We start from the raw sequence: 16,680 nt of genomic DNA on the forward strand, positions 1-16,680 counted from the left end.
TGCCTCTGCCTCCAAAGTACTAGTGCTGAAAGTGTGTGCTGCCATTGCCTAGCCCCAGAACCCACATTTTAAAAGCCAAGTGAGGGAGCTGAAAAGATGGCTCAGCAGGGAAAGGCACTTGCCACTTCGCCTGATAGCAGAGTTTGATCTCTGGGACCACACAGTAGAAGGAGAGAACTAAATCCAGATAGTTGTCCCCTGACTCACCACCCCAATAGGTGTGGCCTTCCTCACCTGCAATCCCAGGAAAAACCGGCGAAGACAGGTGGATCCCTGAGCTCACTGGCCAACCAGCCTAGTCTCATCAATGAGCTCCAAGCCAATGAGACACTGTCTCAAAACAAGGTGGACTGATTCTAAGGGCAGCACTGTCCCAGGGCCTCCACCACACGAACCACCATGTATGTGGATCCACCCAAATACAAACACACACAAAAACAAGGACTTGACTTTTTACTTTGGTCTTATATTACTTTTGAAAAATTCTGTAATATAACAAAAATGGAACAGAGCTAATGATTAAATTAAAAATTAGAATGTAAAATTTGCTATAAGGAGAATGACAAAATAATAATATAAACAAAAACTGATGTATAACTCTCCCAAATGGGGGACATATACCAGAATGGCTACAGTAGTGGTTCACCTCTGCAGTCCTAGCTCCTACTATGGAATAAATATCTGTTGTTCTTAAATACTGAGATCAGAAATGTATTCATCAATTTTCCACTTTGTTATATGAGATTATATAAATTTTATAAGGAAAAATAAGTACTAAATGTAAGAGAATGAATTCATAATATAGAAACAAAGCCAGGCAGCGGTGGCACACGCCTTTAACACCAGCACTTGGGAGGCAGAGGCAGGTGGATCTCTGTGAGTTCAAGACCAGCCTGGTCTACAGATTGAATTCCAGGACACAAAGAAACCCTGTCTCGGAAAACCAAATAATAATAATAATAATAATAATAATACAGAAACAATGATCTTGGGAAAGGGCTTTAATAGTCTCATAGAAAGACATCAAGTATCATGTTGACAATAAGTCATGATGACAAAACAAGAAAATCAAAGCATCTGAACTAACGAAATCTAAAGTTATTACAAAAGGAAAAAAGAGTTCTTGTCAATGCAGAACGAAGAGGCTTGTTGTTAACACATCAACGTTTCCGGCGGGTCTGGAATCTGTAAATAGCTGGGCTGTTCACTGTTTCTTTCTTCACCTTCACCTTCTGAGTTTTATCCTGTGAGGGTAAAGGGGGACCAGGAAACATAAACAGGATTTCAGGAAGCAGCAAAGTTAGTAAGCTAGCTAAGGGGAAGCCCAAGAGAGCGAGCCTTCTCCGAGTTCAGAAGAGCCTCAGCCACCCACTGGGTGGAGCCACTTCGCCCTCCAGGAACACACAGGATGCTACCAGCCGGGGACAGTCTTTGGGAAAACGAAGGAGAGCAGCTCGAGTAATTATTTTGTTTAAATTATAAATTTAATTCTCTCTCAGAACCCCAGTTGAGAAAGGCCAACCTAAATGATCTGCAAGGCTGAAGAACCTGACATTTAGAGGAGCGATAATGCAAAAGAGCTTCTTAAATTCCTTGGCTCTGCTGTTTCACGGCACAATGTTGTCTATTTTTAAACACCCGTGAGTGGCATGCACTGTTTGTTAACCTGTTTAAATGTTACGGGAGCTGCTCATAAGCTGTAAAGTCCATACGCTACCTGATCCTACCCTCTGCTGCTCCAGGGCACTGACTAACAACCCCATATTACCTTCTTAATCAAGGACTGTTTCTACAGTGTCAGAGCAGCAGACACTGGCTCAAACACTGCCCCAAAGGAGCAGACATTTTCACTGCTGTTGATTTACACACAGCCGAGATCCAGCCTCAGTTAAGACCTTTATCAGGAAAAAAAAAGAGAGAGAGAGAGAAAGAGAGAGAGAGAGAGAGAGAGAGAGAGAGAGAGAGAGAGAGAGAGAGAGAGAAAGAGGAGGCTCAAGGCTCCCTCTCCTCACCATAAGATCTTTGCGGGTTTGAATTTTCTGTGCAACAACGAACAGTTTCTTCTCCCGTTCAATCCGCTGTGTCAAGCAATCATACTGCCTTTGTCTTTCTTTAGCTATCCTCTACAGAATAAACATATAGTTAAAAAATACAATTAACAAGACAAAAAGGAGTAAGATCCTGGTTTCATCAGTTCCCTCTTTATTCCAGAATCAACTCAACGTGACTATTAAGATACCCACACTGAAGCCAGCACATTCTACAAGTGAAAGCAACCGTGGAAACTACCCTATCAAAATCTTCCATTTAACAAATGCAGAACGAGACCCAGAGAAGAAAAGTAACTGGCCCAAGGGTAGACGGTTTGCCTACAAGGTAGTCAGGACTAACTTGAGCCCTCACTTCCCAGAGTGTTTCCAAAGGTACACTAAGTGGCCTCCACACTGTTGCTGGAGCTGAGGGCAGCACCTATCCATGACTAGAAGCCTGCAAAAGTGAACACAGAGCAAGAGAAGAACCAGTGACGGGCAGTGTGCTGGGGCCTGAGAATCTCAATCTCAAAGAGCACAAGGAGAATTCTCAGCATGGAGACCTGAGAAGACTCACTGGCTAAGGACTCCTCATAGGTTACTGCAGTCCTCACATTTCCAAAACTCAAGTATCTGAGAAACCAGCAACTCTGGCTTCTTTGAGATAGCACACAGATTGAGTCTCACTCATCCCTAAGGCTTGGAACCAGAGTGTTTGCATTTCAAAGTGTGGGGTGTTGGGAATATTTGCATGTACATGAGATAATTTAGGGATGAAACCCAAGTCTAAATAAGCGATTTCATTGTTTTTCATGTATTCCTTATACACAGCCTGAAGATAATTTTACACAGTATTTTTAGTGTGCCTGCATTTTGACTGTTGCCCATCATATAAAATCAGGTGTGTATTTCCCACTTGTAGTATCATATCAGCACTCAAAACATTGCAAATTTTGAAGAATTTCAGATTTTACTGTTTTGAACCACCTGTATGTACATATATGCAGAAACCTGTACATACATACATGTACAGAATTCCAGTGGGTAGAGGGGTGTTCAGACTTTAAGCCATTCACAGATTTTGTTTATCACTTCCAAATTGCAGACGTGCACTCTACTCACAAGCAGCAGCCTCTTGATAAAAATAATTATGCTTTAAACAAAGCAATGGAGTGTAACAACACTGAGCTTTTAAAAATGGCAGCCCGGGCCCGGTTATCTCCGGAACCGCTCTGATGGCAGAGCGTTCTTTAGGGTCTGGGCCACTACCCTCTGAAAGGGCTCCAGTACCACCCGAGGAGCATCAGTGACTCAGCTAACTGAAAACACAACTCACTGACAAACAAGGCTATCCCGACAACACCCCAGCCAGCCCCTCAGCTGGGAGTGTTACAAGCATGAAGGGGCCTAGCACTGAGCCTCAGACCAGCAACTCACCAGCTCGAGCAGAGTCTCACAGCAGTGGTTTCAGACAGCTTTTGTTTTCACTTTATCGCACAGACTGTCAAATTTATGGGATTACCCAATATAGTCAAACTAATTAGGGGTATTTATATTACTAAAGCAAGTTTAGCTGCCTCTGAGCTAGAGGAAACTGCTGTGAAATCAAACATTGGAAGCAAAACTGATGCGGTGTAAATGATTCAAATCAAAACAGAACAGCTGTCTGCTTGAAACACATTGACAGCATTTTTTTTTAAAATGAATCAGTCAGAAGTGAGAGTTCAACTCCAGAAGGCTTTGAGAAAAAGCCTGTCATCTCCACAACCCAGTTATGTGATAGAAAGCACCATAAGGAAAAGTCAATACAAAAATCTTGGTTACAAACGAGTAATATGAAAACATTTTAATATGCATATTCATTGGAAAAGGTTCTAGATCAAAGCCCGACACACCACAACCCTCATCTTCAATGGTCCTTGCTTCCCCCCCCCCCCCAGACAGGGTTTCTCTGTGTAGTTTTGGTGTCCTGGACCTCACTCTGTAGACCAGGCTAGCCTTGAACTCACAGAGATCCTCCTGGCTCTACCTTCCGAGTGCTGGGATTAAAGGCATGTGCAACCACCACCTGGCCTGCTCTGAACTTTCTAAGTGTCAGCAAAGGACACATGCATTAAAGGCACAAAGGACCAGCTTGAAGTTGGGATTCAAACCCAAAACCTGAGCTCCCGACCACTATGGAACATGTCCTCCAAAACAAACAGAAATCCACTTCCACCAGGTGGATGATCACCAGGTCATCGTTCTATATTTCAAGAGAGTTTTTGAAGTTTTCCACAAATAATTATAAGAAACACAGTGGCAAAAAATGAACCACAGACAAAAAAACCCTGAGACGCCCCCAAACTCCCACCTGAGTGCAAACAGAAAAGCATACCTTGAGTCGAGTCTCAGGGGTAACGCCTTTCACCTTCTCCTTCTGCAAGGTCTCTATCCTGGGTCTATTAAAGACCCTGCCTACTAGTTCTGGGGCCGTCTGCAAGTGGGTCGCAATATCAAACTGTTGAACTGAAATTCAAGATAATCTTTAAGGCACAGGTTGTCCCTAACACCATACAACGCACAGTGGCATGACAGACTGTCCCAGGCACTGTCAACATTTCATACCTTCCTTTTTGGTGTCAAAAAAGAATACGTGCTTATTCTGCTGCTTCCCCTGGAAATCCAGCAGGTGGAGCTCTGATTTCAGTCTTTCAATTTTCTAGAATAAGGAATATGGACTCTTTAAAGTGGCTTCTTCCGGAGTCTCAGAAATAAATCTTCAAGAACTTAGACATTTCACATTATCACTGTCAGCCAGCAAAGAATTCATTTCATTCTTTTTGATATTTTTAGACACTGACTTTCATCAAGGCATCATCACACGTTTGTCATTATACTTTGTTCTCAATGATTTCATCTTTTTCTTTTTCTTTCTTTTCTTTTCTTTTTTCTTTTTAATTTTTTCAAGACAGGGTTTCTCTATGTAGTTCTGCCTGTCCTGGAACTCACTCTGTAAACTAGGCTAGCCTCGAACTCAGAGATCCTCCTGCTTCTGCTTCCTGAGTGCTGGGATTAAAGGTGTGCGCCACCACTGCAAGGCAGGTTTCATTCTTTTCGATGAAAGCACTTAAATTTATTTATCAAGCAGTAGACTAGGCATTCCACAAAACTCAATATTTAAAATATGACAGAAATAAGCATTCTCAAGTTAACTGATCCATAACCATGGGACTAGAAGCTGGCAGAACCAGAATTTAGCCTACATCTGTCTCATTCTCAAAGCTGAACTTTATTCTGCCATGCTGATTATACTTCTAAATCATCATCACACCCAAACACACTGTAGACTGTGGAATCAGCTGATAACTTGACATTACAGAATCGTTTCCTCTGTTGTTATTTAAACCAGGGCCTCTATACTTAGAGCCTCTACCTCCCAAGTGCTGGAATTAGAGGTACACACAACCACAACCTGCTGTGTCCTTTCTTAGTCAACCCACAGGAACACATCAGAACAGACTTAAAGGTCACCTTTGCTTCTGCGACCCTTTTCATCTCTATGTATTTGATGTCCTGAGTTCTCATCAGTTTCAGCTGCTCTGGTGTCACTTCTTCCTTGTTCTCCTTGATGAGATGAACTCCATCCTAAAAGTGAAGTTTAACAGATACAGCCTGTAGCAGAGTACGATCACAGTAAGCTGTCCGCATAATCCACATTTAAAACAAAGACATGAGCTGTGTGCACACTAAGAGCAATCCAAGGCCTCAGGCCACTGACATTCACCTTGAACAGACAAGCCTCCATTCATTTATCCTTCAAACAAGAGGCTAGGGTGTAACTAAGGGGTACAGCACTTGGTCTAGCATGCAGAGATACTGGGTTCCATTTGTAATACCAAAATAAAAATAAATAGGGGAAAAAAAAAACAAAAACCAGAATATGGTACAAAGGTAAGAGCATGCTGACCAAGAAAAGGACAGTCTGCCCTGCACCTCTCCCCAGGAGACCTGGTCCACGTGGAGAAGGGCCTCAAGGACACACTTCCTCACTCTGTCCCGCTCCCCATCCTTATTTCCAACACTTGGGGCTCTGAACCACTATTATCTGTTTTGTACTTACCTGGAGCTTAGCCCGAGTCATTTTATAGTAGAATTCATCTGGATTTTTCTCAAGAGCCTTCTTCCGGAGAGCTCTGAGGAAGTCTTGCTTTTTATGATAGTCACTTAAAAAAAAAAAAAAAAAAAAAAAAGGAGAGATTCATTACAAAAGAAGGAAAAAAAGAAAAACTATCTCCACAGATAAACTACATGCATTTAAAAGTTCATAACCTGGCCGGGCTGTGGTGGCGCATGCCTTAGATCCCAGCACTCAGGGAGGCACTGACAGGCAGATCTCTCTGAGTTCGAGGCCAGCCTGGTCTACCAAGTGAGTTCCACGAAGTTATAGAGAAACCCTGTCTCAAAAAAAAAGTTCATAACCTGGAGGCACGTCTGCTACCTCAACATTTAGGGGGCTGAGGCAGAAGAATCACAAATTCAAAATCAATCTAACTTGAAGTGAGAGCTTCTTTCAAAAAAACAAACAAAATCCCTCAAAGCAAATAAACCAATGAGAACCACAAAAACCAATGTTTAAGAAACCAGAATGTTCCATGGTCCACTGTCACCCATCAGGCTCCCTGTAAGACTCACAATCTTGAGTCCTCTGTTCCAATCATACCTAAAAGGAACTGTCTCCTTTACACATCTTAGTGCCACTTCAACCAGTACAAAAGGACACCAAGGAAAGCACAACTTGAAACTCCTTAGGAAGGCTGTAGTCCGAGCTTCAGCACCAAAGTCTCGCCATGACTTAGACACCGTTCGCTGCCATCCATACGGCAGAGCAGAAGAGGAATGACTTCTGCAGCCGTGCCATGTGGTTCTGGATCCAGACTCCACTACTTCTGGTTAAGTAACCCTGGGGAAGATGGATAACCATTCTAATCCTAATTTTACATATCAAATGAGTCTAACAGTAACCTACCCCAAAGGTTGTTGAAAAAAAAAATACACACACACACAAACTCTATATCCTAGAACACTGCCTGACCCAATCACAGCACTCAGGGCTGGGGCTATAGCTCACTGGTAGAGAGCTTTCTTTCCAATGCATTAGACCCTAGGTTCAAATCCCATTTTCCACAACACCACAAAAAGAAACCAATCACAGCACTCAGTTCTTAGAATTAGCTTCGAAAGCTCTAGTATGGCCAGCATGATGGCACTTGCCTTTAATCTAGGCACTCAGATCTCTGAGTTCTAGGCACATAGTGAATTTCAGGACAACCAGAGCTACACAGTGGACCCTGTCTCAAAACAAAACAACAACAACAAAAAAAAAAGAAAAATAGCAAAAAGCTCTGGTACTAGCCAGAGCCAGGCACCATATGTAGAACTGAAACACAGCACTCAAGAAGCACAGGGAAGAGACCTTGAGTTTGAGGCCAGCCTAGACTACACAGGGAGACTGTCACAAAAATAAAATGAATGAATAAGCAAATGAGAGAAAGAGAGAGAAGGAAAGCTAGCCAGCTTCCAGAGGTCCCAGGTCCAATTCCCAGAACAGACATGGCAGCTAACAACTGTCTATAACTCCAGTTCCAAAGGGATCTGATGCCCTCTTCTGGACTCCACAGGCACATATCAGGAGGCAGAGACAGGTAGAGAGCCGTAAATTTGAGGTTAGCCTGGTCTACACAGTGAGTTTCAGGCCAGCCAGGGCTATATAGTGAGACTTTATCTCCAAAAATAAAATAAAATAATTTTTTTTTTTTAAATTAAAATCTAGGACCTACAGAAATCCATTTAATCATCACCTCCTGCCACACCAAGAGTATAAGAACCTCAACTGACTTGTATGATAACAAGCAATTAAAAGCATTTTGCAAATGAAGTGCTAAAGAAAAGAATAGACATAATTGTTTTATAAAATGTTTTCAGAGTTCATCATCACCCACTCTCAGGCTCATGAATCCATCTTTTACATCTCTTCATTCCACACCACATATCATGATGATGTAAGAGACTCAACAAACGGAATTTTAGATTGTATCTTTCACTTCAAGGGAGCAAAAAGATTCAGCATTTGGTTCAAACACCAAGGCGGCGGCAAAGCAACGCCCCTATGAAAAAAAACACCTGGAAGGGCATACTAAAAAAACTTACAGTGCAAGTGCTTTTAAGTAAGTAATGCTGTATCTGAACAAAGGAAAGCTTGAGGGTCACAGGAAAATATCTAACAGGCTGCCAGAGCTTTGGGTATTTTATCAATGGCAGGAAATCATTCCCGTTAGACACTTGGGCACTTCAGCTGTAGTATGGCGATGTTGTAAGCTTTCTTGGCAGTACCTCTACCAGAAATACTGGACTCACTTTGCACGAAGTTTGTAGTCTTTCTTCTTCTCCAGCAACCCCAGCCGTTTTCGAAAGCCAGGCTAGAAGACAAAGGAAAGGAGGCACTTAGTTCTCTTGGGGAATGCATGCTCAGAGCTACATGACACCTGACAGGGACAAGACTGGAGGAGGCAGTAAATCTGTGTCCTTGGAGCCAGCCACTATCCTGTTCCTCCCTCCTGCCCCTCACTAAGCCCTGCCCTGGGATGAGAGGGCTCGTCCAGCAGCCAGACAGGTCACAAGCACCACCATAACAGGTTTCTTGGCCTATTAAGGACAGAGAGAGGCAACAATGACTCGGCACTAAGCAAGCAGCTGCCAGTTGTACTAAAATTACTACCAACTTAATCCAAGGGCTTATAAAATACTATGAAGGGAAAACATGGTCACAGGAGGCAACTGTGGTGAGGGAGCTAAATTTAGAGTTTCAGACAGGTTCAATCCATGCTTTACCTCTTAACAATCTGTGACCTTGGGCAAATAAATCACTTCACTTCTCTGAGCTGCCATTTCCTAATATAAAATAAAGACAGTAAGACTTGGTAAGACGGTACTTGCCTGCAATCCTGACACTTGGGAGGCTGAGACAGGAGAATTGCAAAGGCTACATAGCAAGACCAGAAACAATTAAAAAGGAAGGAAGGGAGGGAGGGAGGGAGGGAGGGAGGGAGGGAGGGAGGGAGGGAGGGAGGAAGGAAGGAAGGAAGGAAGGAAGGAAGGAAGGAAGGAAGGAAGGAAGGAAGGAAGGAAGGAAGGAAGGAAGGAAGGAAGGAAGGAAGGAAGGAAGGGAAAACAGTAGAGACAAAACCAAGTACAATGAGAAAGGTTTTTTTGGTTTTTTGTTTTGTTTTGTTTATTATGTACACAGTGTTGTTTGCATGTATCCCTGAATGCCAGAAGAGGGAGCCAGATCTCATTACAGATGGCTGTGAGCCACCATGTGGGTGCTGGGAATTGAACTCAGGACCTCTGGAAGAACAGCCAGTGCTCTTAACCTGAGCCATCTCTCCAGGCCCATAATGAGAAAGTATTATCTCTGATATTCACTTCTATAGCATTTGAGGTTCAGTGACCACATCTTTTTTTTTTTAAGATTTATTTATTTATTATGTATACAGAAGAGGGTATCAGATCTCATTACAGATGGTTGTGAGCCACCATGTGGGTGCTGGGAATTGAACTCAGGACCTCTGGAAGAGCAGTCGGTGCTCTTAACCTCTGAGCCATCTCTCCAGCCCCCAGTGACCACATCTTGATATATCCTTCTATATGCGACCATTACTTTGAGTGCTTAATGTCAGGTTAAACTGGTACATGTCTATAATGCAAACCTTGAAAAATGGAAACATGATCAGGAGTTCAAGGACAGTCTAAGCTACATGAGAACTTGTGTACATTATGTGTGTGTCTATGTTAGATGCTTTTCTGACTTTTTGCTATGGAGAATAGCTTTTGAGACAGGGTCAATTCATAATCATTCTGCCTATTTGAACTCCTGATCATCCTGCCTGCACCTGCAGAGTGCTGGAATTAGAGGTATATGCCACCATGCCTGGCTTTTATTAAGTGCTGAGGATTAAACCCAGAACCTTTAGCTGCTAGGCAGTAAGTATTCTACCAACTGAGCTACACCCCCAGCTCTACGGACATCTTAACATCTCACAATGTATGTACCTACTCTGTCCCAAAGCAACGTGTTATGCTTGTTACATACTCCTAGTTCATCTTTATGACCATTACAAAGAAGTAAAGCATATTCCAGAAGGGAAATGACATTTAGAGAATGTATTTAAGAATGCAGAACCAAGGCAAGCTTGTTTGCCTAGCATACAAAAATCCCTAGGTTTAATCTATAACACTACATAAACCAGGTGTGGTGGCATACACCTGTAACCCTTGCACAAAGACCATAGGCAGAGTGATCACAAGTTCAAGGTCATCCTCAGCTGCATATACATGAGATATTTACTCTCCAGGAATGTGGCCAGTCTATGCTATTTCAGAATCCACTATCCTCTCTGCTCGGAATGTTTGTTTGGCTTCAGTTTTAGAAGCAGGTTATCATGCAGCTCTGGTTGACTTCAAACTCATGACTTCCTGCCTCAGCCTCCCAAAAGCTTTGATGATAGATATGTTCCCACCATGTGCTTGACTTTTACTTATTTATTTACTTATTTTTGAGACAGGGTCCCATTCTATAGCCCAGGTTGGCCTGGAACTCACTATGTTACTCAAGGTAGGGTTTGTAATCCTCCTGGCCTTAGCCTGCCAAGTGCCAAGATAATAGATTTGCCAGTCTACCCACCCCTCTGAATAACCTTGACTTCTGAGGCTGCACATTTATGTCTCTACTGAACTTGGGATAATAATTTGGATGGGATTCCTACAGTCACCTTTATCATCTCTTAATCTTTCAAGGGATAACATGACCCAATGAGTAAAATAACAACCCAAGGATGGCAAGATGGTTCAGAAGACAAATGCCTGCCACTGCACCTAAGTTTGATTCCCTAGGGCTAACGTGACGGAAGGAGAGAACTGACCTCCCACAAGTTGTCCTCTGAGCTCCATAACGACTCCCTGGCATGGTTGCCCAACACTCATACACCCACACCCATACCCATACAAACCAATAAGTAATTGTAATTTTTTTAAAAAAACGTTAAACTGTGTGTGGTGGCACAAGCCCTCAGAGTACCCTCAGACAAGAGGCAGGGATCTCTTTGAGTTAAGGCCAGCCTAGTCTACACAGAGTTCTAGGCCAGCCAAGGCTGTGAAACACTGTCTCAAAACAGACTTTCCTAATTATTTTAAAAATTATTTTTATGAGCAGTGGTGGTATACTCCTTTAATCCCAGAAGATTAACTGGGAGGCAGAGTTTCAGGATAGCCTGATCTACAAAACCAGTTCCAGGACAGCCAGGTCTACCTAAGAGAAACCCTGTCTCAAGAGAGAGAGATGTTTAGTCAAAAAATGGGCCTGGCAAATGGATGGAACTAGAAAATATCATCCTGAGTGAGGTAACCCAAACCCAGAAGGACAAACAGGGTATGTACTCACTCATAAGTGGATACTAGATATAAAGCAAAAAAAACAATCAGATTGCAACCCACAGAACCAGGGAGGCTACCTAGCAGGGGGGACCCTAGGATGACTGTGGCTTAGAATAAGTTTTGGTTTTACTCAATCACTGGGCAAGCCTCAATGAAACATTTCACTATTAGGATAAGAATTTGTACTGTATCAAGCTGATAATAGAAAAAAATAAATAAATAAAAATGAGGGGAGAAAAAAAAAAAAAAAACAGGCCTGAGCAATGGCTCATTGGTTAAGAGCACCAGCTGTTCTTCCAGAGGACCTGGGTTCAATTCCTAGCATCCACATGGCAGCTCACAACTGTCTGTGACTCTAGTTCCAGGGGATCTGACACCCTAAAACATACATGCAGGTAAAACACCAATACACATAAAATAAAAAAAAATTTTTTTTAATGTTTAGACTTGTTTTATGTCTGTGTTTCATCTGCACATATGTATGTGTACAACATGCATGCCTGGTGCCCTCAGAGGTCAGACCAAAACATCAAGTCCCCTAAAACTGAAGTTATAGATGGCTGTAAGCTACCAAGTGAGTGCTGGGAACCAAACCTGGGTCCTCTGCAAGAGCAGTACGTGCTCTTACCCGCTGAGCCATCTCTCCAGCGCCCATGATAGCTTTTATTTTTAATACAGCAAAGGGAGATGAACGAACATGGGTATTACAGAGGAAAAGAGACATTACATGTGAAGCAGTTTACACATTTACCTCCTCCACACAATCATCAAGAGCTCCCACTGCATCAGGACAAAGAAAAATACAAGGTCCCAAATTCAGACGTGATTCGGGCATCGCCTTGAAATCCCTTTCTTCTATGGTAACCCAAGTCAACTATTTGCAACTGTGACTTTAGATGTGAAATTCGATCTCTTTAAGCACCAGGTTCCTAATTTGTAAAATGAAATAGCATCTACCTATTAAGGACACTGTGGGATTAGGAGACATTTCTTTTATAGCATGCAGAGCTATTTCTAGGATGCTCAAAAAGTGACCATTTTAAGCAAGATGTACTGTAATCCCAGTCTCAAGGACGATGAAGCAGAAGGATCACAAATTGAATCTGAGGTAAGTCTATGCTAAATAGGGAGATCTTATTTAAAAAAAAAAAAACAAAAAAAAACAAAAACAAAAACTCACATTTGATAGCTTTGCCTTCAAAAGCAAACCGACTTCCAAGTCCAAAACGTTTCAACACAATGTTCTATATACCTCAACCATCCCCAAACATGTTGCACACTTGACATTTTAAATGTCTTTTATTATTATTATTTTGTTGTGTGTGTATGACTGCTTTACTTTCAGACATGTCTGTGTACCACTAGTGCGCCTGGTGCCCAAGGAGGCCAAAAGGGAGCCTCAAATGCCCTTGAACTGGAGTTACAGATGGTTGTGAGCTGACATGTTCGTGCCAGGAACTGAACCTGGATCCTCTAAAAAAGCAGCAAGTGCTCTTAACCACTGAGCCATCTCTCCAGCCCCCACATCTGGTATTTTTAATGTGCCACCTCTTACAAAGTTGACTCTATATTCTTTTTTTTTAAGTTTTATTTTTTTTCAAGATTTATTTTTATGTGCATTGGTGTTTTGCCTGCATGTATATTTCTATGAGGGTGCCAGATCCCCTGGAACTGGAATTACAGACAGCTATGAGCTGCCGTGTGGGTGCTGGGGATTGAACCTGGGTGGTCAAGAAGAGCAGCCAGTGCTCTTAACCGCTGAGCCATCTCCCCAGCCCTATCTCTATATTCTTGAAACATCTAAGATGATTTCCGGCTTTGCCATATGACAGTTCTAGCTACATCTCTCCGGGCAAAGTACCTGACCCATCTGAGCCTTCACTTCCTCGAGGAAATGTGAGGAAATAATAACCTGCTTCCAAACAGCTGCTCTGAGCTAAACAGCAGTGAGAGTCATACATTTACACTCCACCAAGTTCTGGCTACTGTTAGTTTTAGATAGGTCTGGATATAGTCTTAAAAACAAGATGTTAAAATACACTACTGTGGGGTTGGTAATATGAGTCGGTGGGTAAAGGCATTTGTCGCCAAGTCCAATGACTTGAGTTTGAACGTGGAGACGACTGCTCTAAGTTGTTCTCTGACCTCCACAAAGCTGTAGCACCAGTACACACACAGTTAAGTAAAATAATTTTTAATGCATGTATGACAGTGCTTCCACTGAGCATATACCCTAACAAGTGCTATTAAGCAGCAAGAGTCAACTGTGCTTAAGAAGACTCAGTACTATCTCTTCTCATCCTTTCAGCCATGATGAACTACATAAGGATTTTAAAACATAAAAAAGAGCCAGGCGGTGGTGGCGCACACCTTTAATCCCAGCACTCAGGAGGCAGAGCCAGGTGGATCTCTGTGAGTTCGAGGCCAGCCTGGTCTCCAAAGTGAGTTCCAGGAAAGGCACAAAGCTACAAAGAGAAACCCTGTCTCGAAAAATCAAAAAAAAAAAAAAAAAAACCATAAAAAAGAGAGAGGGGGAGGCTTTAGTTCTACAGCACCAGTCAGCTGCACAGTTTCAGAGATCCTGTCCTTCCCCTTGCTTCAGCATCTGTACAACCGCTATCTCTAGAGGCCTTGTTTTGTTTATATGGGGGTTCTGTTTGTTGTTACTGTGGTTTAATTTTGTGTGTATACATGATATATGTGTATGTGGAGATACATGCCACTGCATATATAGAGGTCAGAGGACAACTTCTTAAGAGTCCATTCTTAGCCGGGTGGTGGTGGTGGTGGTGGTGGTGGTGGTGGTGGTGGTGGTGGTGGTGGTGGTACGAGCCTTTAATCCCAGCACTCGGGAGGTAGAGGCAGGCGCAGATCTCAGTGAGTTCGAGGCCAGCCTGGTCTACAGAGAAAGTTCCAGGACAGGCTCCAAAGCTACAGAGAAACTCTGTCTCAAAAAAACAAAACAAAACAAAACAAAACCAAAGAGTCCATTCTCAAAAAAGAAGCCTAGAAGTTGAAAGAGCAAAAATTAGTACATGAGAGGGTTTGGAGGGCAGAAAGGGAAGGGAGAAATGCTGTGATTAAGTTATATTCTCAAAAATACAAAGTTTCAAAAAAAAGGAGTCCATTCTTCCCTTCTACCTTTATGGAGTTCTGAGGCTCTTTCTCGGGTCACTAGGCTCGTGCAGCATTTACTGGCTGGGCCATTTTACCAGCCAGTAAAATGTTTTGTTTTGTTGAGATTCTGTTTCACATAGCCCAGAGTGTCCTAAAACTTAATGGATTATCCTAAATTCTTGATCCTCTTGCCAAAAAAAAAAAAAGGAAGAAAGAAAAAAATATTTGAAGTGTTAAAGAGATAGCTTAACAGTTAAAAACACATTCTTCTCTTCCAGAAGATCCAAGCTAATTTCCCAGCACCCATATCAGGCATGTTGCAACTACCTGTAACCCCAGCTCCAGGAGGAGCTCCCACGGGCATATGCACTCATGTGCACACACCCATCCACAGACGCACATATACACACATAAGTTAACTTTTTGATTAAAAAAAATTTAAAGCTGGGAGGTAGTGGTGCACATCTTTGAATCCTAGTACTTGGCAGAGGCAGGTGGATCTCTGTGAGTTCAAGGTCAGCCTGGTCTACAGGGCAAGTTCCAGGATAGCCAGAGCTGTTACACAGAGAAACCCTGTCTCAAAAACCATAAATAAATGAATGAATGAAGTATAACTGTGTGTGTCTATGTGTATGAGCATGTGAGTGCAGAGCCTGTGGAAGCCAGGAGGGAGTGTGGGATTTCCTGGAGCTGGAGTTACAGGTATTTGTGAGTCTACCAGGTGGGTGCTGGGATTTGAACTCTGATACAGCAGCCAAGTGCTCTTAATGGCTAAGCTCTCTCTCCAGGTGTTAAAGGCTTGTTTGAACCAGTGATTTCTGAGAATAATAAAGTGGATAATGTGAGTCTGGATGTATCTTTATTTCTATCACATACCCCCACAGCCACACATTCTCCTTAGAAACTCCACAATTATTTATCCTAAGTAAAATTTAATGGGGGACTCCCTCCCTCCCTCCTTCCTTTCTTCCTACCGAGGACTAAATCTTGCTAGGCAAACAGTTCACCACTGTGCTGTTTATGAATGTTTAGAATTTTTTCTGGATTTTTATTTTGAGACAGATCTAAGCTGCCCAGCCAGGCCCTGAATTTGTGATCCTTCTGTCTTGGCCTCCTGAGTAGCTGCAATTACAGACCTGGGCTGTCAGGTCCCCATAGAGTTTATAAATGGTCAAGTCACTCTCCGGAAGGGAGAAGCAAAGTACCACGATTTCAGGGTGAGGCATGTGACAGATCTACATGAACCACAAATCCCACGCCAAAAGTTGGAGCCACTTTAGGAACACCGATCCTCGGTCACAACTCCCGCATGCGTCGGATGCGGGGCGCCTACTGCTGCTGGTCACGGGGCGCGTCTGACACTCCCCGCCTCACTCGATTACCCACCGAACCGCCTACCGTAGAGAATGACCATCCCCTAACCGGGTCCCCAGGTGTCCCCGACAAGGCACGCTGGGGTCGGGCCCCACGTGTCGAGTGTTTACAGAAGGCAGATGCGCCGGGCAGTATCCCGACGCTGGGATAGCAAGGGGGCAGGGGCCCCCGGCCGTCGTTCATGGGGCCTGCGCGGGCCTACCTGGCTCCGTTCTCGATGTTCCCGCTGCCGGGACTTGGCTGCCTTGCGAAAAGCCGCCGCCATGCCTCCTGGGGTCTAGAAAGCGCTCGGCAAACTCCACGGCCGATACCACAGCACCGGAGCAGCAGCGTACGCCAAGACCACCGGAAGCAGGCCCAGCCGCTTGAGGCTTGCACACTGGGCAGCCTATCAGAAGCCTACTTTAACGGAAATACAGCCCCGCTCAAGCAACCCGGACAGGAGGCTTCTGGGAGATGTAGTTTTCTAGACAGGGTCTCGTGATTTCCTCCCCAGTTCTCTTTTCCGCCCGAGAGTGTCCACAGGTCCAGAGACCTAGACTTCACTCGTGCCCGCAAGTTGGCATCTGGGAACACGTGGCTGGCACTGCCCTCTGGCTGAGCTCAGTTTGCCTGTGCGCATGCGCAGTCACCTGCGACTTGGCTGGGGTTAAAATCCTAAATAGAGCAGGGCATGGTGGCTCACGCC

The 16,680-nt window shown here is 43.6% G+C and overlaps 1 protein-coding gene across 1 annotated transcript; it reads right to left on the reverse strand.

The window, feature by feature from the left end:
- Positions 1-983: 983 nt before the first annotated feature.
- On the reverse strand, positions 984-16,375 carry Utp11 (UTP11 small subunit processome component). The gene is made up of 8 exons (XM_006980048.4): positions 16,195-16,375; positions 8,427-8,488; positions 6,133-6,235; positions 5,544-5,657; positions 4,638-4,731; positions 4,408-4,538; positions 2,013-2,123; positions 984-1,244 (listed from the first exon to the last, which is right to left on the reverse strand). The coding sequence occupies exons 1-8, from the start codon at positions 16,255-16,257 to the stop codon at positions 1,161-1,163; spliced, it is 762 nt and encodes a 253-aa protein (XP_006980110.1). The 5' UTR covers positions 16,258-16,375; the 3' UTR covers positions 984-1,160.
- Between the last annotated feature and the right edge of the window lie 305 nt (positions 16,376-16,680).

This window comes from Peromyscus maniculatus, chromosome 2, assembly GCF_049852395.1.
Source record: "Peromyscus maniculatus bairdii isolate BWxNUB_F1_BW_parent chromosome 2, HU_Pman_BW_mat_3.1, whole genome shotgun sequence".
Taxonomy (NCBI): Eukaryota; Metazoa; Chordata; class Mammalia; order Rodentia; family Cricetidae; genus Peromyscus; species Peromyscus maniculatus.